Source organism: Chelonia mydas, chromosome 5 (assembly GCF_015237465.2).
Source record: "Chelonia mydas isolate rCheMyd1 chromosome 5, rCheMyd1.pri.v2, whole genome shotgun sequence".
Taxonomy (NCBI): domain Eukaryota; kingdom Metazoa; phylum Chordata; order Testudines; family Cheloniidae; genus Chelonia; species Chelonia mydas.
The window spans coordinates 26,156,770-26,180,366 of record NC_051245.2 but is presented as its reverse complement, the minus strand read 5'-3'; the positions used below and the strand labels follow the sequence as shown (position 1 = coordinate 26,180,366).

The 23,597-nt window shown below is 38.8% G+C and overlaps 1 protein-coding gene across 2 annotated transcripts in view; it reads right to left on the bottom strand.

Moving 5' to 3' along the window:
• The window catches only part of WDR70 (WD repeat domain 70), a 258,585-nt gene that overhangs the window by 11,910 nt on the left and 223,078 nt on the right, over positions 1-23,597 (bottom strand). For both annotated transcript variants that reach the window (XM_007065736.4, XM_037902696.2), the window contains exons 14-17: positions 9,039-9,139; positions 7,359-7,438; positions 4,847-4,963; positions 4,278-4,440 (exon numbers count right to left, since the gene is read on the bottom strand). In XM_007065736.4, coding sequence (XP_007065798.1) covers positions 4,278-4,440; positions 4,847-4,963; positions 7,359-7,438; positions 9,039-9,139 — 461 coding nt within the window. The remainder of the gene's footprint in view (positions 1-4,277; positions 4,441-4,846; positions 4,964-7,358; positions 7,439-9,038; positions 9,140-23,597) is intronic.

Sequence of the window (23,597 nt, the reverse complement as noted above, 5' to 3'; positions counted from 1 at the left end):
GCTAATGTCACGCCAGGTTTTTAAAAGGGCTCCAGAGGTGATCCCGGCAATTACAGGCCAGTAAGTCTGACTTCAGTACCGGGAAAACTGGTTGAAACTATAGTAAAGAACAAAATTGTCAGACATATAGATGAACATAATTTGTGGAGACAGTCAACGTGGTTTTTGTAAAGGGAAATCATGCCTCACCAATCTACTAGAATTCTTCGAGGGGGGTCAACAAGCATGTGAGCAAGGGGGATCCAGTGGATATAGTGTACCTAGATTTTCAGAAAGCCTTTGACAAGGTCCCTCACCAAAGGCTCTTAAGCAAAGTAAGCTGTCATGGGATAAGAGAGAAGGTTCTCTCATGGACTGGTAACTGGTTAAAAGATAGGAAACAAAGGGTATGAATAAATTATCAGTTTTCAGAATGGAGAGAGGTAAATTGTGGTGTTCTCCAGAGGGCTGTACTGGGCCCAGTCCTATTCAACATAATCATAATTGATCTGGAAAAAGGAGTAAGTAGTGAGGTGGCAAATTTTTCAGATGATACAAAATTACTCAGGATAGTTAAGCCCCAGGCAGACTGAGAAGAGCTACAAAAGGATTACTCAAAACTGGGTGACTGGGCAACAAAATGGCAGATGAAATTCAAGGTTGATAAATGCAAAGTAATGCACATTGAGGGGGTCTAAATTAGCTGTTACCAAGAGTCATTGTGGATAGTTCTCTGAAAACATCCACTCAATGTGCAGCAGCAGTCACAAAAGCAAACAGAATGTTGGGAATCATTAAGAAAGGGATAGATAATAAGACAGAAAATATTATATTGCCTCTATATAAATCCATGGTACTTCCGCATCTTGAATACTGCATGCAGACGTGGTCGCCCCATCTCAAAAAAAGATATATTGGAATTGGAAAAGGTTCAGAAAAGGGCAACAAAAATTATTAGGGGTATGGAACGGCTGCTATTTGAGGAGAGATTAATAAGACTGGGACTTTTCAGCTTGGAAAAGAGACGACTAAAGGGGAATATGATAGAGGTCTATCAATCATGACTGGTGTGGAGAAAGTAAATAAGAAAGTATTATTTACTCCTTCTAATAACACAAGAACTAGGGGTGAACAAATGAAATTAATAGGCAGCAGGTTTAAAACAAACAAAAGGAAGTATTTCTTCATACAATGTATAGTCAGTCTGTGGAACTCTTTGCCAGAGGATGTTGTGAAGGCCAATACCATAACAGGGTTCAAAAAAGAACTAGAAAGTTCATGGAGGATAGGTCCATCAACGGCTATTAGCCAGGATGGGCAGGGATGTTGTCCCTAGTCTCTGTTTGCCAGAAGCTGGGAATGGGCAACAGGGGATGGATCACTTGATGATTACCTGTTCTGTTAATTCCCCCGGGGCAGCTGGCATTGGTCACTGTCAGAAGACAAGATACTGGGCTAGATGGACCTTTGGTCTGACCCAGTATGGGCACTCTTATGTTCTTATGATACTATACATTGCCCATACATACAGAAATAAAACATTATCTAAGAGAAAAAATACGAACAAAGAAATAGTGAATTTAAAAGCATTGTTCTGGTCACCAGAAGTTAAATAGGAAGAACAAGTGCAATTTTAAAAATACATGTTTTGCACATACAATCATTTAATTAAAGCCCTTTTAAAAATGAACACTCACTAAATGTATATATTTTCTATGCTTTAGGACAGTATATTTTAAACGGATTCCTAATATAATTAAACTATCACATTATCTTGTATTATTTATACTGTGGTACTGCTCAGACACCTCATTTAGAACCAGAGACTCGCAGTGTTAAGCTATGTACAGACACATGGGAAGACACAATTCTGGCCCTAAGGAACTGCTGCATATAGTATAAAGTATGCTGAAAAGTTAGATAATTTATGACAAACATACACCGTATTTAGCATATTTTTATTAAACATATTTTGGGAAACGTTTGTAAAATGTTGCATAAATAAGGCATATTTATTTACATAGCAAAGTCCAATATATATAATTATCACAACTATTATATTGGCTATTTGTGTGCACAAATGACTAGTGATACATCTGTCTGGCAAATTTGTACATGCAGATTAGGCATAAACTACATGCCTATGTTTTTGGAAATCCAAGTATGAAAAGGCAAAGGTTCATCAGAAATGTAATATGATATGCAGAAAGGGCCCAAATTTGTGTGTGTCTATATACATAAAAAATTACTTTAAAATGTATTCCCCACAGGATACCTCTTAAAAAGTAAGTTTCTTAAGCAGGGATAATGGCATGAAATTTATCATTGCCCAAGCTGTCAAGCCAGCATGGTGCTGGCTATTGCCCAAGCTCTCCCCTCTGCCCCCCACATCACTGTCTGGTGTATAAGCTAATAGCATTCTGGACTTACATCCTCCCCACTTCTCAGCCAGCTCTTTTCTTCCCCTGCAGATACATTTTTAAACAATAAACTGAAACGAGATCTGCCCACCTGACACAGTGAGCCTTCTTTACTACTACTATGTTTTAAAACTTTCATGTCTATTACATTACAGGTGTCAGGGATGAAACCTAATGTCTCATCAATTAAATTACTTAGCCAAATATACACTGGAGTACCTACATATCTGATGGTATGAGTGGTCATATTTACTTCTTTATGAAGGGATATTTATATATTTTAAGTAAAAATATCTGAATTTAGACTCGGAATAAATTTCATCTCGAGCACACGTGAATCTCCAAATAAGAAAAAAACCACCATACTTGGCATCTCCATTATAGTAACCTTTCCAGAATTATCCTTTTAAAGAGTACTTCTTTCGGACTGGTAAATGTAGGCAGTATTGCATTAGTTATTTATTTTATATATTTTGTAACAGTGGCATAGGTGTTATAAAAGTTAATATTTCCCAGTTCAAAGCCAGCCTCGGTCAATGGAGATCAAGAACTGTTGCCTGATGATAGCTCAATGAACTGTGTGAAGAAGTTGTACTCAGCTCAGAGGATCAGTGTCCACATCACAAATACCCATCACTGTTAACATACTATGGGTAACTTTCAAACTCTGCTTTTCTTAATTATCTTCTCATTACAGAAGTAAAACTTACATCGTGGCAGCATTGTCTAAAAGCATTGGACTGGGAGTCAAGAAACATGGCTTCTGCCCTTGGCTCTGCGTGCTATGTAATCTTGAGCAAGTCATTTCATCTTTCTGTATCTCATTTTCTCCAGTTGTAAAATTGGATTATTGATACTTACCTTCTTTTGTGAAGCATTTGTACATCTACAGATGAAAAGTGCTACTTAAGAGTTAAATAGTAATAAATAATAATTTGAAAAAAACACATTTTGCAGTGGCAATTTTTTATAAACAAAAAAGGCAGAAAATGTGGGCTATTGTTTTAGAATCTTACAAGTAAGCAAAGAGTTGAGGGAGTTTATTCCATAGTTTAAATGTCTGTATATGTAATGTATATGCACCCCTCACACACACATTATACATTAAATATTGCTGGTATAAAAATTTATGGGCAAGAATAAGACATGACAACTTAACTCATAAATGGCAAAACTATATTCTACAGGACAACCCAGACTCCTGCCAGTTAAATCATTATACCACTACAAGCACTTGTGTTTTTATTTATGCCCCATTTTGGAGCAGACTTATTTTAGGAAAAAAAAACTATTTTTAGTATCGTTCGACCTATATAGCCAAGCTGCCTTAAGTAGATGCACAGGTCTTGTAACATGGGTCTGGCTTTTAGCATGTATACATACCTACATGATGGTGTAGTGTGAATCTTTAAAAATCTTGTAAATATTAATACATCCACATCAGACCATGCTACTTATGTCACACATTTTAGAGGAACATCTACTTTAGAAAGTGTTAGAGATTTTAAAAATATGTACTGGTACTATTGTAATTCTCCACCTGTAAAGCCAGGATTACTTAGTACCTTGGAGTTTAACTGTAACAGATTTAGGACCATGAGAAACAGTAAGAAATACATTTTAGAAAGCTTTAAAATAGTATTCTAGCACTGAAAGGTTAGCTTTTAAAAATGGAAATTTTAGAAATGTATACTTTTAACAATTTGATGTGTTGTATGTACTGCCTTCATATCAGAGCTCTGACACACTCTTAATTTATTATTGGCAATAATCCAGAAAAGGCAGAGAATGCTGTTAAAAATGTATATTTTCTGTTTATATCAAACTCCCAATGGCTTTAAGAAATATTACTTGTGTTTTTTAAAATTGTTTCCTTACTTAGAATAGGCTGGAGCAACCCAGTAGGGGTTATCCTCAGCTTCCTTTGCATGTCGTAAAATGGCCTCTCGGGGGTTGCTATCATCAGTCTTATCCAGTGCAATATTCTTGACTATGTATGATGACAATGTACCTCCATGAGTTCCAACACGGCCCCCACGACCTATAATTGGGAAAAAAAAGAAAAAGAATATTTGAGAGTAATGAACACATAGACAAAATGTGAAGTACTGTGTTTGTAACACTGATCTAGTAGTGTACTGAACTTACATATTACTGTAAAGAAAAGAGATGTGGGAAAGAAAAGAAAATAGCATTTAGAGTTGCAGTCAAAGTAGTGTTCTATAGAATATTTTATGGGCCTAAACAAAACGTTAGTCATTTTTGTTATTATTTATTTGTATGGAAGTAGCACCCCAGCCATTGTACACACACATAATAAAGACAGCATTCCCAGTCCCAAACAATTTACAATGTAAATATAATTTCATGAGCAAAATTACTTCTAGAACTCTGAAATAAGTTTCCCATTTACTTATAACAATCTGAAAAGACTAAATATGGGTTACCTGGTCCTGCTACCGGAGGTTCTGGTTTGTGAGATTTTAAGGGATCCAGCCTATCCTTTTCCAACTGTTTCCTGGTACTTCGTTGCCGTGGTTCACGAAACATTGGAAGAGCATGAGCTAAAGAGAAGATTCACAGTTTGGGAAAACAATTCTAAATGTTAGCAATCACATTTACTTTTACATCTTTAACCCCATGGGCCAGATTGCTTTTGACCCTTACATAGAGAGGATGCCATCCCTTGTGCAATGCCAGGGATGTCATTCTTACATACTTCCACATTGGCTTATCACAGTATATTTTATAGGGCTTTGTCCTGTCTGTTTTTAAAAGTCTAAAGCAACCAGATTTCCACAACTTCTCCAAGGACTATTCCCTAATCTAATAAATCGCCGGGGCAATTTACACTTATTTAGCTCATTCCTCTGTTGGTCAGCCCATCAGTTGCCTGATCAACCACTTGCTCTTTTCTTAACTTCCAATTTTTCTACATCTTTCTAATATTGAGGTGCTGAGACATCAAAATTCCAGGCACAGTTTTACCGCAAAGTGACAGACGGGGAATTATCACCTCCCTGATCCAAGTTGTGATGCACTTCTACATATGCTGCCAAAATCAATTTTCCCTAAGTAATGAGGCAAATTTAGCTTGGCAGGACCTAATTACTGCTGTCAGAATTTGGCCAGGACACCAGGATTTAACACCTCTTGAGAAAGTTGCCCTGGTATTTTTAATGACCACAAATTGTCAGTGTGTTGTTCTTAACCTCTCAACAAAAAGATAGTATCTTCAGCAGCACAGTAGCCTCTAATGTGCAGGCACTGGCTCTATACTGAATCAGAACTATCCACTGAATCATCATTATCTCTTTCTGAGTTATTCTGGGAGGTCTGCTTAAATTATTAGACTTAATGAAATCACAGCCGAGATGATATGGCTGTGGATCTTTAGGAATAAATGTTTAGAGTTTATTTTTGCAGAATTCATGAAGTATGAAGTGTCTGAACAGTTTGTTGGCAAGTGACGAACTTGATCAGTTTGCACAGGGCATTTGAGGTGACTAATGTACAGATCCAAGATTTTGCCATATGTGGAGTCAAGCTTGTTTGAGGAAAATCCAGCTGAGTAATAATATTCCTGTATTTTAAAAATAACACCTAATCCCTCAAGTGGCATTCCTGCATTTTAAGTAATCAGTATATGCAATTCTGAAATTCAAATATGGTTTGTTGTGCTTTCTTGGTAAAAAGATGCTTTATGTTGCCTGTAACGAAGGGGCTTCTGAAAAGCTTCCAAACAAGCAACAAACCTACAAAAAAACCTGTCAAGTGAAACTCCAAATTCTATCAGTTTAGAAACATTTTCAGCGTATTTCTTTGTATGGATCTATTCTTACTAGGCCTCCACAATTATGTGCAAGAAAGAACCAGACAAATCCTCATGATAAAGTTAATATTTTCAAAAATTAGAGAAATCCATATTTAGGCATCTAATGGTGGGATTTTTAAAAGCCCCTAACTGACTCAGAGGCTGTGGTCCCAGTGGATTTTAGGCTCTAATTTTTGAAAATTTGCATAATCGAAGCACTTTAGAATGCAAACATTAATTAATGAAAGTATAGACACTATTTCTATTATAGGCTGTTCAATGTTACGGTTAAGGTTGCCTAAAATTACCCATTATAAAGCCCCTCTTTTGATGTGCTTATAACTTTGCCAAACTAACTGTTGATTGAGGCTGAAATTTTCCATACTGAAATTTGGAAAATTTCAGCAAATATGGGTTTGCTGCTTCCGAGAGTGAGGTTCCGGAAAAATAGGTAATTTTGCCAATGTTAACAATTTTTTTGACCATTTCTTTGAACAGCCCTAGCATCTCCACAGTTTTTATTAGAAACTTGATATTCTGCAGGAGGATAGTTCTGAGTAGTGTTTTATCTGTTCAGACAAAAATTCCACATATCTTTGGCTGAGCTCTAAGACCTGGAAAATCACCACTTTCACATTTTTACTAGAATGTCTTCAAAACTTTTCCTTTAAGTCTGTGAACATTCCATTGGCATTGTGTATGCTCCCAAGTGTCAGAGATCTTCATCAACCTGCACAGACCACCATCCTGTCTTTCCATGACTTCAAAGTTTTTATCTTTGCAATCTCAAAGTATTTTTCATGAAGTTTTTTGTATGAAATATATATATTTCATACAAAATATATAAACTTTAAAAGGCCAGCCTGGATTTCTGAAGGAAAACTTTAGCCCATCCAGAATTTCATCAGATCAAGTCTGTATTTGCACCTTGTAAATAACAATATTAACAACTATACAGGGTATATGCAAGAACATTTTCATTTGACGTGTAGTATGGTGGACTAGCTTCTGAGCTATACCCACTCTCCTATGAAGTGTAAACACAATATGGTGATAGTTTGACTTTTTGAGATGGGGACATATAAAGGTAAAAGCCTGAGAAATGAATAAGGGTTACCTTCTAAATATATGTTTAAATTACTTACGTGTTATAATGTAATCCTGTGTAAGAGTCTCTGCCTGTCTGGCTTTTCGTTTTGTTTTAACCACACATAATTTTGCTCCCCTAGGATAAAAAATAAAGTGGCTTAATTTATTTATTTATAATAGAAGTAGAAAGTGTTCAAAATAAAATTCCAGCCAGGTTGAATAGTACTTTTACAAATGTATGAATACATTTGTGAGTATGCATGTAAGGGAGGCTAGAGCGGTTGATGAATTTGTTATAATGTGGCTTAAAGTCAGAGGTGGAAATGCATGTGGTAGTTTCATCTTATACTTTGCTTGTTCACAACCCAAAAAACATCACACAGTCTGCAACTATTCAGCCCAATTATCCTCTCTTAAGCAGCAGAGTATTGGCGGTCTAAATGGAGATGCCCTGACAGAACTATGGGACAAAGCTTGCATAGGTCTTGTTGGAAGTAACTTAAATTGTAACAGACTTAAATTGGTGTGCTCCCTCTATTTATATAGATATATATCTGTGAAGGAAAAGGAAAAAATGAAACCAGGAAACTATCACAGACAAGAGTGCACCTCTTCCATTGAGACTTCAGGGTTGGAATGCTCCTGCATTTTACATGACTACCTAGTTACATTAAGACAGCTCTGAACTGTAAGCATCTTTTGAATTTAGAGGCAAGGTTCCTCCATTACAGGATGTCTCCCACGCATGTAGAGAAGAGAAGGCACAAGAATTTGTTTATGTAGGAGCAGGAACCCAGGCTCTGATGTCAAATCACTACAAAGCCTTCAAAAATATACACAGAAAGAAAAAATTAAACTTGGGTCCCAGAAATCTTGGGAACCTGAGCTTGTCCCCATAATCAAGCATTCAGGTTACAACCAGCATCCGATATGAAATTCAGCTTGAAATTTAGAATATAATACTTCTTTGGCTGCTAGAGAGAGAAGCAGCTGAGCATGCAAATGAACAAATCTTTGTACGTAAAGGAGGGAGAGGATAATCAGAAAATCATTTGTGCTTGCTCCATCTGCCAGCAGGGATAAAGTGTGCTGGACTGGCAGAAAAGCTATGAGATGAGGACGTTAAATTCCAAACAAGGCAGTGTCTTTAAATTCATCCTGCCACTCTCAACTGCTAGCTTCCCTTTTCATTAATTGCTTCTGCCTTTCCATCCTTTAAGTATGAAGTCACTGGCCACGGGCAGCAAAGAAAGTGAAACAGATGGGAAATTCTCTCATTCCATTCCTCACCTCTTCTCAAATTTGGGTTTTCAACATAACTGCACAGATCACTGAAATTCAAACTAAGAGTTGGACTCCTAAACAAAATGCTACTTCAGAAAAACAAGTATGACTACATTAAACAGTCTTTTTACAAACACCACTTTAGCAGTCTTTGGGGACAGTGAGGGATATGCTAGTTGGGCATTCTTAATGCCATTTCCACATAGTACACTGATGGAACCTCATGGAAAGTATTCAAAACCACAGATAAAGTTCCAAATTTTAATATCCAAGTATACAGCGGAATCAAAGGCTCAATGGAAAATGCACTGCTTCTGAAAAACATAAGCTACTATTTTTGACTCACTGCCTCACAAATGATCATAAACTAATTTCCTCACCTTTTAATACGGTCAGTCTAAGGTTGAGAAAAAAAACATGGTTTTAATGATAATAATGTAAATATTAAATACCTCTGGCTTTTGATTGGATCATAGTATACTTTAGCCAATCCATTTCCTGTACCAACCATGATCTGGTTTAGCTTGGGATGCCAAAGACAACGCACAACACTCTGAAATAAAATTACATATTGATATTGGATCAGTGTTTTTGTGTCTCAAACCATTTAGCTCTTGAAATCAGATTTAGCATACAACTTTGTAAGGGTTTTTTAAAGTAATTAATGAAGCTCTTTTCCTCTGAGTCTTACTTCATATGGTCTTTCTTCCCTATAGAACTAAAACTTTCACACGCAATGCTGTTCTCTCACTCATTGACTCTGCAACAACTTAAAAACAGTTAGTCTTCATTCTGATTTCTCCTTTCCCCAGGATGTCCTAAAGAACTAATCCAATTTCAGTCTCTGCCTGTAGTCAATGCCTCAGCCTATACTCCTGGGATGATACCTCCGCCCCTCTTTTGATCAGTACACAAACTGATTTTAGACTGTCAAGGCCTTAGTACCTTTTTGTTTTACACACACAACATATTCATCCATATGAAATATCACTAGATATGCTCTAGTTCTAACAGAAATTAATTCTGGGAAGTCCTGTGGCCTGTGTTATACAAGAGGTCAGACTAAATAATCACAACAGTTCCTTTTGGCTTTATAATCTATGAAACTATGAAAACTAGATTTCAGTTTGAATTACAAAACCAAAATGAAAAATCTCTTTGAATGGTCAAGATGATTGACTGAGGAGGTAAATAAAGCAAAGACACTATTTACCATGAAGAACAACAAATCTTAATGTTCACCTAAACAACAGACTCTATGTATTTAGATAATTGGAGAGTGCTTATTGTTTGAGAGGTAACTACCTTATAAAGGGATAAATAAACTCTAAGACTGAAGGTTATAGTGTTGACAGGACTTGTATTAACTATGTTATAAATGTATCTAGAGCTAAAAGGATTCATGCTCATATTCTTATTTCATTGAAATGTGCTCAATCATCTTTCATAACCTCCTTCCCAAGCCTGCTGTTCCACCTTGCCCAAGAGAACCTTTCAACCTGGACTAATCATTTGTTTATTAAATTATATTTGATATTGAGATGGGGGAGTGAGAAAGAGTGCTTTTGCATCTTATACAAGCCACAAAACAGGTGTTCACTTTAGTTTTAACAAGAGAAGTATAATAATTTAAATTATAATAGGGAGTGTAAATGAAACATAATACTGTAACTTGGGAGACTGGAGACATTTCAGGAAGTTACTATACTTACTTTGGTGACCTATAAGTGAATGGCTATATATCCCCCACTGCCAATTTTCAAGCCTTCCACCCACCCAATACCTCCCTACTTCAATCCCAGTTTTCCTTCCCATTCCTGGCATAGCCCCAATATAATTTTGTTTGGATGTTAAATATGAGCCACGTGCTAATATGCTAGTGGAATGCCTGATTCTGAAAAACCATAAATCTGTTAAGCCCTAATCAGCTGGACCTTCTTTTGGCTATAAGATAAATATAGGCTTTTCTCTATTACTTATTGAGAAACAGGTTTCACAGTACTGAGCCTCAATGAAGTGGCAGTTAATAGAGCCTCCTGAAATGTCCCTAATATAAATCTCATCCCACACATCACACAGACACAATAGTTTTAAAAAACGACACCTCTCCATGCTCTCACAGGTATGCAAGGTTAAATATACAACCATATTAAAGGTCAAAGCTCATTTTACATGTAGCAACTAGTAGAGATGTAAAGTTACATTTCTTGATGTTTAGGATCTCCATAATCCCTGTCACTTGCTATAACAAGTTACCAACGCAGTCAATGTAGGCCTGTTAATAAACTGTTTATTTTTAAAAAACAATTCTTATTTGTTGCGATATCAGTTATTACTCAAATGCTACAGTAATTCTAAAACAAACACAGCTAATAGCAGAATTCAAGGTTAAAGGTAAGTGGCCTTTTCGTTTATTAATATTTACTGCATGTGTTTTGCCAGCCTTTAAAAACTTTGTAGTTAATGCAGTTCACCACTTTCTTCTGTCAAGTAAACGTATTATATAGCACGGTACTGGACACCAGCCAACAAAAACAAATCTTGAGACATTGTGGCTCATGCACTGATGGGAATTGCTACAATTCTAGCTTGTCAAACATGCACAGCTCACTTAAAAACACTGTGGCATGTGCTTCAGAGCAGGCAGAAGAAACTGCCATAAAACACAGCATTATAAATCTTCTGAAACAGTAAAATGTCTCCAAGCTCTGAACAGTCAAGGAACTTTACTATATCACTGGTGTATAAATCTACTTTACAACACATGACAAAAAATACTCATGTCGATTTTTTGGATCATACACTACCCTGAAAGACTAAAATACTGAATCCCAGGGACTAAATCATTATAAGTCTTCATACAAATAGTCCCACTGAAGTCAATTATGCAAATTGGGGGGGAGGGATAGCTCAGTGGTTTGTGCATTGACCTGCTAAACCCAGGGTTGTGAGTTCAATCCTTGAGGGGGCCATTTAGGGATCTGGGGCAAAAATTGGGGATTGATCCTGCTTTGAGCAGGGGGTTGGACTAGATGACCTCCTGAGGTCCCTTCCAACCCTATGATTCTATGAAATACAGACAGTTCAGATGACAGAACATTGCAGGCTTGGGCACTAAATATGTGAAGATAGTAGGATAAAATCCTCACATTATAAAGAATTTAATTAGTAACCACTGCATATATCCTAAGACTCAGAGTTAACTTGCCTTTTACACTTAGAATATAATTTAGAATTTTAGTAGATAGGTGTTTAGTGAGCAACCTAAACTAAGAAGGGATTAAAGCACAGGCACTTTAGTCCTGAAACCAAGGGACCATGCTCCTGAAGTCACATGATGAAGTCAGAATCTCAGCTTTCATTTAAAAAAAAATCCCAATATCCTAATTTTCTAGCCCTCATGCCTGCAAAGAAAAGATTGAAAATGCGAATCGAGCATGAGAATGTGAGCCTGAGACCGCAGACAGTCTGGAACAATAGCTCTGAAAGGTATGCACTTCCCTATGAATCTCAATGGTGTGATAACTCTACAACCCACTGTTCTTGGGAACTCTGCCAACTCCATCCCAAAAAGCATAGGCAGGAGGAGAGTACAGGAAGCCTGACCCATGCAGATACAACCCAGGCCCCGGGCCATTGCCCCTGCTTCTCTGGAAGAGAATGGGGGCCATGGCACAGGGGCAGAGCAAGGCTATAAGGAGCCTCTCATCATGGTGTGTGTAGGGCCCTGGTGTCCTTTAATCCAGCCCTGCTCTAAATTCCATCTAATTTTAAAATCAATAATTTTTAACATTTAGTATTTGCAATGGCATCACTACATGGCAGCTGGTGCTTAGTTTCAACTACACCCAAGAGACAGTTGAGTTCAGGCTGGAAGTCATAACCACAGTAATTAACAGCAAGTTACAATCTCTCACTGCACTTAGGTGATTTTATTTCTTAGCAGAGAAGTAAAACAGAAGGAGGTAATTAGATTGACAGTACTTTGTAAAAACAAGCACAAAGTACTGGATTAACCACTAGTATGGGCTATATAGAGATTTAGATTAACAGTTTTCTAGATTCAAAGTGAAACTATGGGTACAAATACAGTAATTAACAACTGAATACAAAAATTAGTTTACAGCCAGATTTAACTGACTGCTTCTTGCTATGTTTAAAACTGAATAACCTCAAAGCATCATGGATTCTGAAGTTTTACGAAGTCTCTTAAACCCATTTCCCAGCTCTTCAGTGTGAGTTGGTGATGTTTTCTTTAAAGTACTCCTCTTTGATAGTACATAAAAAGAATTCCTATTGATGACAAACAGTAATTCTGAAATACACAATGCTGCTTTGTGCAAAAGTCCTTTATATAAGAAAAGGATTCCTATTATAGCTCAATCTCTGATAAGTACATCTACAGGACATCACATGCTCAAGTACTGGATACAGGCCCAAGACCCTTTGCTAATTTTTAGCTACAACATTGAGTCAAAATTACATTTAAAGATCCTGAACGTATCCAAACCAAACCTTGAGTCTGATCATCCCCTTTCTGCAGAGGTGGGGGCAATGGGGTCTCAGCACCTTCTGCATGGAGATCCGTGAATGAGGGAAGAAGGAAGACCTAGGGATTCACATCATCTCCCCAACTCCTATCCATTCAACAAACAAAAGTAGATCCAAAACTCAAGCAACCAGATTTACAGAAGATGATGGCGTGTGTGCACTACAGCTGAAAAAACTACCAACAAAGAACAATTAGTAAGACAGCCTTAGGGTACATTAATCAAGACTTGCTACTGAGAAGCAGATGATTAATTATGGGGAAGTAGCCATTTATTCAGTTAAGGCTATGATTTAATCATGGGTATTTTTAGTAAAAGTCATGGACAGGTGTCATAAATATAAATGGAAGGGTAAACCCCTTTAAAATCCCTCCTGGCCAGAGGAAAACTCCTCTCACCTGTAAAGGGTTAAGAAGCTAAAGGTAACCTCGCTGGCACCTGACCAAAACGACCAATGAGGAGACAAGATACTTTCAAAAGCTGGGAGGAGGGAGAGAAACAAGGGGTCTCAGTCTGTCTATATGCTGCTTTTGCCGGGGATAGACCAGGAATGGAGTCTTAGAACTTTTAGTAAGTAATCTAGCTAGGTATGTGTTAGATTATGATTTCTTTAAATGGCTGAGAAAAGAATTGTGCTGAATAGAATAACTATTTCTGTCTGTGTATCTTTTTTGTAACTTAAGGTTTTGCCTAGAGGGATTCTCTATGTTTTGAATCTACTTACCCTGTAAGGTATCTACCATCCTGATTTTACAGAGGGGATTTCTTTACCTCTATTTACTTCTATTTCTATTAAAAGTCATCTTGTAAGAAAACTGAATGCTTTTTCATTGTTCTCAGATCCAAGGGTTTGGGTCTGTGGTCACCTATGCAAATTGGTGAGGCTTTTTACCAAACCTTGTCCAGGAAGTGGGGTGCAAGGTTTTGGGAAGTATTTTGGTGGGAAAGACGTTTCCAAACAGCTCTTCCCCAGTAACCAGTATTTGTTTGGTGGTGGTAGCGGCCAATCCAAGGACAAAGGGTGGAATATTTTGTACCTTGGGGAAGTTTTAACCTAAGCTGGTAAAGATAAGCTTAGGAGGTTTTCATGCAGGTCCCCACATCTGTACCCTAGCGTTCAGAGTGGGGAAGGAACCTTGACAACAGGTCATGGGCAAGAAACAAAAAATCATGGCCCGTGATCTGTCCATGACTTATACCATAAATACCCCGATTGAATCTTGGGGAGGGGTGTACCTCTACCAGGAGAGGGAAGGGAATCCCGCAGGAACCAGCAGCTGAGGAGGGAGCCCCAAGGTGCCCCACGGCAGCAGCTGGGGGGTGGTGGGGGAGGAGCCCTGGGGGGCCTGTGGCACCAGCTGCTGTGGGGAAGCCCCAGGGGGCTGGTGGCTGCTCCGGTCACTGCCATGAGGGGAGCCCCAGGGGTCCAGTGGCTGCTCTGGCCACCGCTCTGGAGGGAAGCCCCAGGGGGCCATCAGCTGCCATGAGGGAAGCCCTGGAGGAGCCATCGGCTGCTCTGGCCACTGCTGTGGAGGAGCCCATGTTAGATCATATTAAAGAAGTTCTGTATTAAAATCACAAATGAGTTTGATTCCCCATAGTTTAAATTCCAGAGTATTACTAATTAAGAGGGAGGTCTCTTGGTTTTTGGCTGCTAATTGTTTTAGTACATCCTAAGACAGAGTCTGTTCTCAAACAAATACTTTGTAACAACAGAAACAGCACACAGAGACTCCCCGCCTTTTGTTGTATTTATCTCGCTTTGTTAACAATTGTGATTAAAATAGAGATAGAGGATGTATGTGGATGGCTGCTTGGTGTGGATAATAAATGAATGATCAGAGAGGTGCCAGCCTAAGAATCCAGTGTCCATTGGCCGAAGAAGGCGTCAAGTGGAAACAACCAGAGGACCCCTGGAGGGCAGACTGGAATCCACCCAAAAGCCTCAAGGATGCTAATTATAGACCTGTCTTTAATAAACTGTGATTGTAAAGTTTTGGCCAAGGTTCTGACGAAACAGCTGGAAAGCTTATTACCAAATAATATTCATGACAGCCAGGTATGGAAGGAAAGGGTATTAGTAAATTACCTAAATAAAATTCTTCATCTATTCCGAGACTTTAAATGGTACAGAGACAGTTTAGACAGAACCAACCATTTGATAAGGCTCAAAAGGTGGCATCTGTATGACATGAAGCATGCAGCAACTGTTCTTATTTTAGTTTTATTGTTTTTCAGTACTTCAGTACACATGGAGCTAAGCATGAATATGCACAATAAATAAATCATCCGGCCCTAAAGCATTCCTACAGATTTAAAGCTATGATGCCGTTCATGTTATGTTTTTCAGAAACAAAAATATTAATTCATTGATCGATATTCACATTCTACAGTTCCCAATTATATTTAATGTCTACATTTTTGGCTTGAGGGGCAAAGGAGGAGAAAAGCAGGAAAGGAAAATCTAGGCAAGCATACTAACAAAACACAACAAATATTTAGTAAATGTGCTCCTAATTTCTACGGTCTTATATGCAGAACTATTAATCAAACTGCAGTTTTTATGACTTCAAGCCTTTTCTTATCAGAAGAGTCCAATTCATTTTATTCAGTCATTGAATTTCATTAACCAATTTTGAATCCTTAAGCTTTAATGTTTTATTTTTGAGACACTCTCTTCATCTTGACCTGCTCTCTTCCTTTGGACTGCTTGGCTAGGCTAACACCTGGGAAAATTAAAAATGTTCCCTTCAATTGTCATTTTCTTTATTTCTGGTTGCTGCTAAAATTCTGCCTGTGATCTGAAATTGTAAACATAATTGTATTTCCTATTTTGTTCATTCTAGTTGATATTCTGGCAAGAATTCAATGGCATTTAACTACATGCATATATCATCCTGATAACACAGAAATATTATTTAATCTAACAGGAAGGTAATAATTTGTTCCAGGATAGCTGTGGGATCAAATTTTTCACTACTTGCAGAAACTCCAAAGATTTAGATATTTTTGGCCCAGATTGGGCTCTCCACACATTTTTTTTTTGTATAGGTACAGCCTTTAGCACAATGGGGCCACAATCCTGACTGGGACTTCTGGGTAGTACTGCAATATAAACAGTAAATAAATAAATAAAATATTCCTGTCAGTAATAATAGTATACAATATTATACGAACAATATTTTAAATTATTTCCTCCCATTGAGGAGGTCAGAGTTATTTTCTCACATTGCTTTCCAGCCTAATCAGTCACTGCTTCCCCATCCTACATCCACCCAGAGAATTAAGTTTTGTATAGAATCATAGAATATCAGGGCTGGACGGGACCTCAGGAGGTCATCTAGTCCAACCCCTACTCAAAGCAGGACCAATCCCCAACTAAATCATCCCAGCCAGGACTTTGTCAAGCCTGACCTTAAAAACCTCTAAGGAAGGAGATTCCACCACCTCCCTAGGTAAGCCATTCCAGTGCTTCATCACCCTCCTAGTAAAAAAGTTTTTCCTAATATGCAACCTAAACTTCCCCCACTGCAACTTGAGACCATTACTCCTTGTTCTGTCATCTCCTACCACTGAGAACAGTCTAGATCCATCCTCTTTGGAACCCCCTTTCAGGTAGCTGAAAGCAGCTATCAAATCTCCCCCTCATTCTTCTCTTCCGCAGAGTAAATAATCCCAGTTCCCTCAGCCTCTCCTCATAACTCATGTGCTCCAGTCCCCTAATCATTTTTGTTGGCCTCCGCTGGACTCTTTCCAATTTTTCCACATCTTTCTTGTAATGTGGGGCCCAAAACTGGACACAGTACTCCAGATGAGGCCTCACACCAATGTCGAATAGAGGGGAATTATCATGTCCCTCGATCTGCTGGCAATGCTCCTACTTACTTATACAGCCCAAAATGCTGTTAGCCTTCTTGGCAACAAGGGCAAACTGCTGACTCATATCCAGCTTTTCGTCCACCGTAACCCCTAGGTCCTTTTCTGCAGAACTTCTGCCTAGGCGCTTGGTCCCCAGTCTGTAGCGGTGCATGGGATTCTTCCGTCCTAAGTGCAGGACTCTGCACTTGTCCTTGTTGAACCTCTTCAGATTTCTTTTGGACCAATCCTCTAATTTGTCTAGGTCCCTCTGTATCCTATCCCTACCCTCCAGGGTATCTACCACTCCTTCCAGTTGTGTCATCTGCAAACTTGCTGAGGGTGCAATTCACGCCATCTTCCAGATCATTAATGAAGATATTGAACAGAGCTGGCCCCAGGACTGACCTTTCGGGCACTCCGCTTGATACCGGCTGTCAACTAGACATGGAGCCATTTATCACTACCCGTTGAGCCCGATGATCTAGCCAGGTTTCTATCCACCTTATAGTCCATTCATCCAGCCCATACTTCTTTAACTTGCTGGCAAGAATACTGTGGGAGACAGTGTCAAAAGCTTTGCTAAAGTCAAGGAATAACATGTCCACTGTCTTCCCCTCATCCACAGAGCCAGTTATCTCGTCATAGAAGGCAATTAGGTTAGTCAGGCATGACTTGCCCTTGGTGAATCCATGCTGACTGTTCCTGATCACTTTCCTCTCATCTAAGTGATTCAAAATTGATTCCTAGAGGACCTGCTCCATGGTTTTTCCATGGACTGAGGTGAGGCTGACTGGCCTGTAGTTCCCTGGATCCTCCTTCTTCCCTTTTTTAAAGATGGGCACTACATTAGCCTTTTTCCAGTCATCCGGAACCTCCCCCGATCGCCATGAGTTGTAGATAAAGTCTCATATATTTGTCTTCCAAAAATGACATTTTGTATGAAGCCCATTTGTTTTCATATGTAGCATCTTCACAAGCTTTTGACAGCAGAAGGAAGGAAGGCAGTTGGCTACCACATTGAGGTATGCACTGGTGGAGCGAGTCTTCCAAAACTCCTTTTTCTTCTTCACCTTTGGCATGACCTCTTGTCTTTCAAGTATGGCTCATACAGTTGCTACAAACCTTCAAAATTTATTCTAATCAAGCTTATTGGATTTTTATGCTCAGGAGACTTTACCTTATTCCTACCTCATCAAGGAAGTAAGCAACATGTTATTATAAACACTTTGACAGAAAGTAAGGACAAAAAGAATCAGTACACTTCTTACAGGGGAAATACACTGGATTGTCATTACTCCTGAGGGAAGTCTGCACAAAAAATTAAAAATTCTGCACCAAAAAAAACCTAAAAATTTTGTGCACAATATTTTAAAATTCTGCATATTTTAGTTGTCAAAATAACAATATAATCACCACCATTTTCAATTATTTGCTGACAAGTATTTTGAAATAAATTGTCAAAATAATTGAAAATGGTGTGATTATATTGTTATTGTATTACTGTAATTTTGACAAATAAAATGTGCAGAATTTTGCAGAATTTTTAAAAATTTTAGGTGCAGAATTACCTCAAGAGTACCAGGGTCCTGTGTGGTTAAATCTGGGTGCAAGCAGCGTGTTGTGTGGATCTGGATGCACAGGAGCTCATGGGGGTGTTCTGGGTGCAAGGGGAATGGGACTCTGCAGGGGAGTCCAGGTGAAGGTGATTAGGGCTCAGCAGGGGGATGGGAGGTCTGGGTGTGGAGAGCTCAAGCGAGTGGTCTGGGTGCTGAGGGAGTGGGGGGTCAGGATGCAGCTTGTTGGGCCTCAGTGGAGTGGGGGTCCAGGTGTGGGGAGCTCCCAATGCAGGAGTGAGGATCAGGGTGGGGCTTTGGGTGTGGGGGGCTCCCAGTACAGAAGGGGCTCAGTGTGGGGTTCCGGGTGCAGAGGGGGAAGGCTTGGCAGGGGGATTTGGGTGCAAGGGGGCGTCCAGATGTACAGGGGTTGGGTGGACAGGGGGAGCAGCTCCCCGTACAGTGACCCCTCCCCCCATGGCTGAGGAGCAATAGGGCCAGGAAGTGGGGGGAGGGATCATTGTACAAGGAGCTGCTCCCTCTGTCTGCCCAATCCCTGTGCATTTGGACGTCCCCTCGCACCCAAATCTCCCTGCCAAGCCTTCCCCACCCCACCGAGCCTCACCCCCTGCACCCAGACCCCCCTTCCAAGACCCACCACACCCACAGTGGAGAGCTTCCTGCAGCCAGGGGAGGTTTTGGGGGTTGATCTGACCTCTGCTCCATTCAGGGGAGGTGGAACTCCATCTCCGTCATCGTCGTCCTCCTCTTTCCTCCCACTGCCCAGCCCAGCTGGGAATAAGGTCCTTGGCGGCTGGGCATCCCTAGACCCTGCCCTTCCCCCCCTCATGGTGACTTACCTCTCCCCCAGCTTCCTGAACAGATGCACCCATGCTGCCGGGGAAGGGTGAGTGAGCACTGGTGCAGCTTCTATGCTTCCCACATAAACCATTTTTTGGCGGGAAAGCAAAGAGCATCTGCGGGGGAACATGTTTCAGGAGTATGTAATGCATTTGAATGTACTATGGTAGCTTAAACCGTAACCATCTCTACCACCAAAACAAAAAAACAGAGTGCAAGGCTGTATTTATGAGTATAAGATGAGTCAATGTACCAATAAGATATAGTGAAATGGCTGACTACAGGAAGAACATAGCTCCATTAGATGTATCAGATTAAAAATGGCAGTCAGCATCCCACTATTAAGGTAAACTGGAATATGTAAGAGATGTTTCTTTTGCATTGTGTCATGTGTTCATAATGAATCACTGGAAAAAAATTGGTAATTGAGGGTTAATACTAGGAATTGACAAGGAATAGGCAAAACACTGGATTTTCACTCAGCTCTACTTATTACAGCAGCAACAGTATATTTGAGTTGTTTCCCTTTGTTTAGGTTTCCTTATTATGATGCTTTAAAACATGCTTATTAAAATTTAAATGAAGTATCTATGAAATGATTTGAAAGTTATTGATGAGGTAATGTGACAACTACACTTGAAGTCAGATATGAGCCAGAGAGCTCATGTGTGGCTTCCTATCAGCTGCCGCCATCCTAATTTTTTAGGGAACAGCCTTATTCCACTATATTCCTTTAACTTGCCAATGGCCTTAAAATCTTAACTGAATGAAAAAGGGTGCAAAATCAGCCCACTCTCTCCCATTTTGCTTTCAGCTAGATGCAGAGCAAAACAGGTGAAATCTTCCAATGGTCCAGCAACCAGAGAAAGTCAACCGCACTGGAGGAGAGTGAGGACTTGTTGTCTACAATGGCAGAAATGTTAAAAGTAGTCTGTGAAAACAGCAAAAAGCTAGAGGAATAACAGTTATAAAACAAACTCTCAGCAGGACCCATTTGACAGTACAACATGATGTTCGTAATTCATAGATAAAGTCTCCAAGGCTGAGCACAGGATTAGTGATTTAGGAGATCAAATTAAACTATAATAGTATGCAACAACTACAGCAGATAAAAGTACCAGCAACTTTAGAGTTTATTAAAGCTTCCTGGTAATCTTCATGGTCTCCATTTGAAAGGTCAAATACTCAGCTCAAGAGGTACTTGAAACTGACTGGGGGTAAAAAAAACACCATAATCCTGTTTCAGGTTCTGTTTTGATCCTATAAGATAAAACAGTGACAGCAGGAGTTGCTGATAAAAAATATTTTTCATTAAAAAAGCAAAACTTCTCTTTCAAAAGCGCCAACTGCTTTCTGCCTCAGTGGCCATGACGATATGTGCTGGGGTCTGTTTGAATTGTGTCATTTTGATTTGCTGTTCTTGGCCACCTGTACAGCGAGATAAGCGGCCTGTCAGCACAAGAGATACTGAAATGCATAAAAAGATATTTTGACAGCGGTAGTCAGGCTTCATAATTACAGGCCACCATAACAGCAGCCAAGTGGGCTCTCTTGACAGTATGTTTGTCTAAACTATAATTTTTATGTCAGCACTGCTTTTGGAACACCAGTCTGTCAACATCATGGTAAGTATCCAGGTAGCAAATTTATTTAATGCACCTATGTAGTCTAACATAAATCATAACTTTAGATTTTCAATAAACTGTAATTTCATGGTGAAGAACTGTTTATTTTATTGACTTTAATGCAGTACCATCTATTGTCTTTAAAACATTTAAAATATAATTAAGCAATATTATTTAAGAAAGTCCCTCTTGCTGCTTATTTGCATAATTTTTTAAAGATACAATAAATTAATTAACATTAACTTTGTCTGACATAGAGGTTTAGTGGTTATATGGAGTTGCATTTACATTTAAGGGGTCCAGTCAGGAGTTACAAAACTAATAAAATTTAAAAACATGCACCCTTACCTATGACACTACAAATAGCTGAAGATAAAAAGTTAAGTTTTGAAAAAGTTTGGTTTTACAACATATAAATGCTGTGTCTATTGACCTAATAGTGACAATTTGTCATTACATATCTTATGATATTTTTTAATTAATAGCAGGGATGTTAATCTCAGTGTCCTGGACAAACTGTAGCTTTGGAAAATACATTCTGCTCTCCTAATTTTCGCCTGAATTTAACAAGTAGAAACAATATTCACCACTTCTATCCCTGTCTTAAATTATTACATAGCATTGCTATGTTCTGTTAAACTGTTGACATGTTTCACCAACGGACATAAAAATAAAAAGAATGGTACAAATTTTCTACCTTCAGTTATGCCCTAACCGCTTCAGTGGGGTTGCACAGACTCAGTAGAGGGCAGAATAGAACCTGGTGTCCAAAAAAAATTCAATACAAAAAATGCTGAAAAATATGAGTAAAATTTCAAAGCAACAGGTTTGGATTTAGCCACAAACATTCCAATAAAGAGAATGGGAGTCAAACCAATGAAAACTCTGAGAAACACTTTGAAGTCAGGAATTTGGGGTGAAATTTGAATGATCAAAATGTAGGAAGTTAAAAAAAAGAACAACCTAATTCACACTTCTTGGCTTTTTAATTTTTCACAACACAATAAATTAAAGATAAGGATATCCATATTTAAATTAGGTTTGCTGGGATTTCATGGAAAATTTTCCTGAATGTAAAACCTGAAAGATAAACTGACAATTACCAGGAAATTAAAAGCAAAGCCCCATTCTTCAAGTTAAGTATATTCAAGAAAGGCCCAGTTCTGGAAAGATTTACATGTGTTTAGTTTTACATAGAGTTCAACTGACTTAGATGACAGGATTAAATCTTCCCAGGATCGGGCCCTTCGTTTGTATTAATAAGAGTTCACTTTGAAAGTATGTTTTAGTGGAATCTCTCCTCTCACTTCCCCATCTCCAAAATATTACACTGTCTTAAAGACAATTTTATACCTTTAAATAATACATTTAAAACTTTGGAAATTAATGGCTAACGCATTCGGTCAGTTCCTCGATGGCATAAAGTCATTCATCCCTGACTCTCCACCCACCTGATTTACATGGCATATATATACACGTGCAAAAGTTAAGAATAAATTTTTTAGGAGACTATAAAATCCCACTACATACCAATATATACCACAAGATTACTCATTACAAAACATGAGCAGGAGTGCACCAAACTGGATGCTCCGGGATCCTGCAATAGTTGGGACTGTTCTAACTTTTATAGAGGAGCAGAATGATTCCTGGCTACCTCTAGACTGAAAAGGTAATGTAAAGACATCTTAGCACCCCTTACCGCCTGTACCGAACCAAGCTCAGAATTAGGGCTTATCACATTAAAAACTTTTTTCTGTTTTTCCCAAACTTCCAAGAAACTTCCAAGTATCCTGGGATGAGATGTGGCTGTGAAATTTATTCTTTGGGAAGCTGAGGGTGGACAGAAAGTCAAACTTCTTCAAACTTTAATTTTAACTTGTGGAATAACTACTGACGCTATAAAATAAAGTGCAAGGTTGTAAGTATTATTAGGGAGTAATAATTAAGGTCTGTATGCACAGAGGAGAGCAAAACTACAAAGAAATCATGGTGCAATTATGGGAGTAAGAGAAAAAGCAGATACAGGCAGTGAATGCCCTTTTCATCCCTCCCTTAGCCACTTTACTCCCACTGCAAAAGATCTGCATGGCCCATTAGTTGCATTAATTGGTATGCTCCCCTACAAGAACAGCTGAAGATCTGTATTAAGTAATCATAGAAAGTTAATGCTGCTTGTGACAATATTAATTCCAACTGCACACTTTGTAATCTCCTTTTATTGGTGTCTTGGAGCACGGTGGTGAGCCAGCAGCCAATGGTAGGTCTGCCATGCTACAATGGCTAGGAAGGGGTGGTCTGCCCACTAACTGCTTCCACAGACCAGAGGAGGGAGAGAGTACAGACTACATGGCTCTTAGAGAACAGCTGTATTTTAATTAGCTTTCTTCCTTCCTTCATGACAGGGGCATATGGCCTATGACAGTTACTATTCCAAATTAAGTTATATGCAAAACTGAAAAAGATCAAAAATTCATTTAAAACTGATCCATTTAAAAATATTTGCAGAACTGAAAAACAAATGCCATAAATTTATTTACACAATTCATCTAAATTGCCCTTTG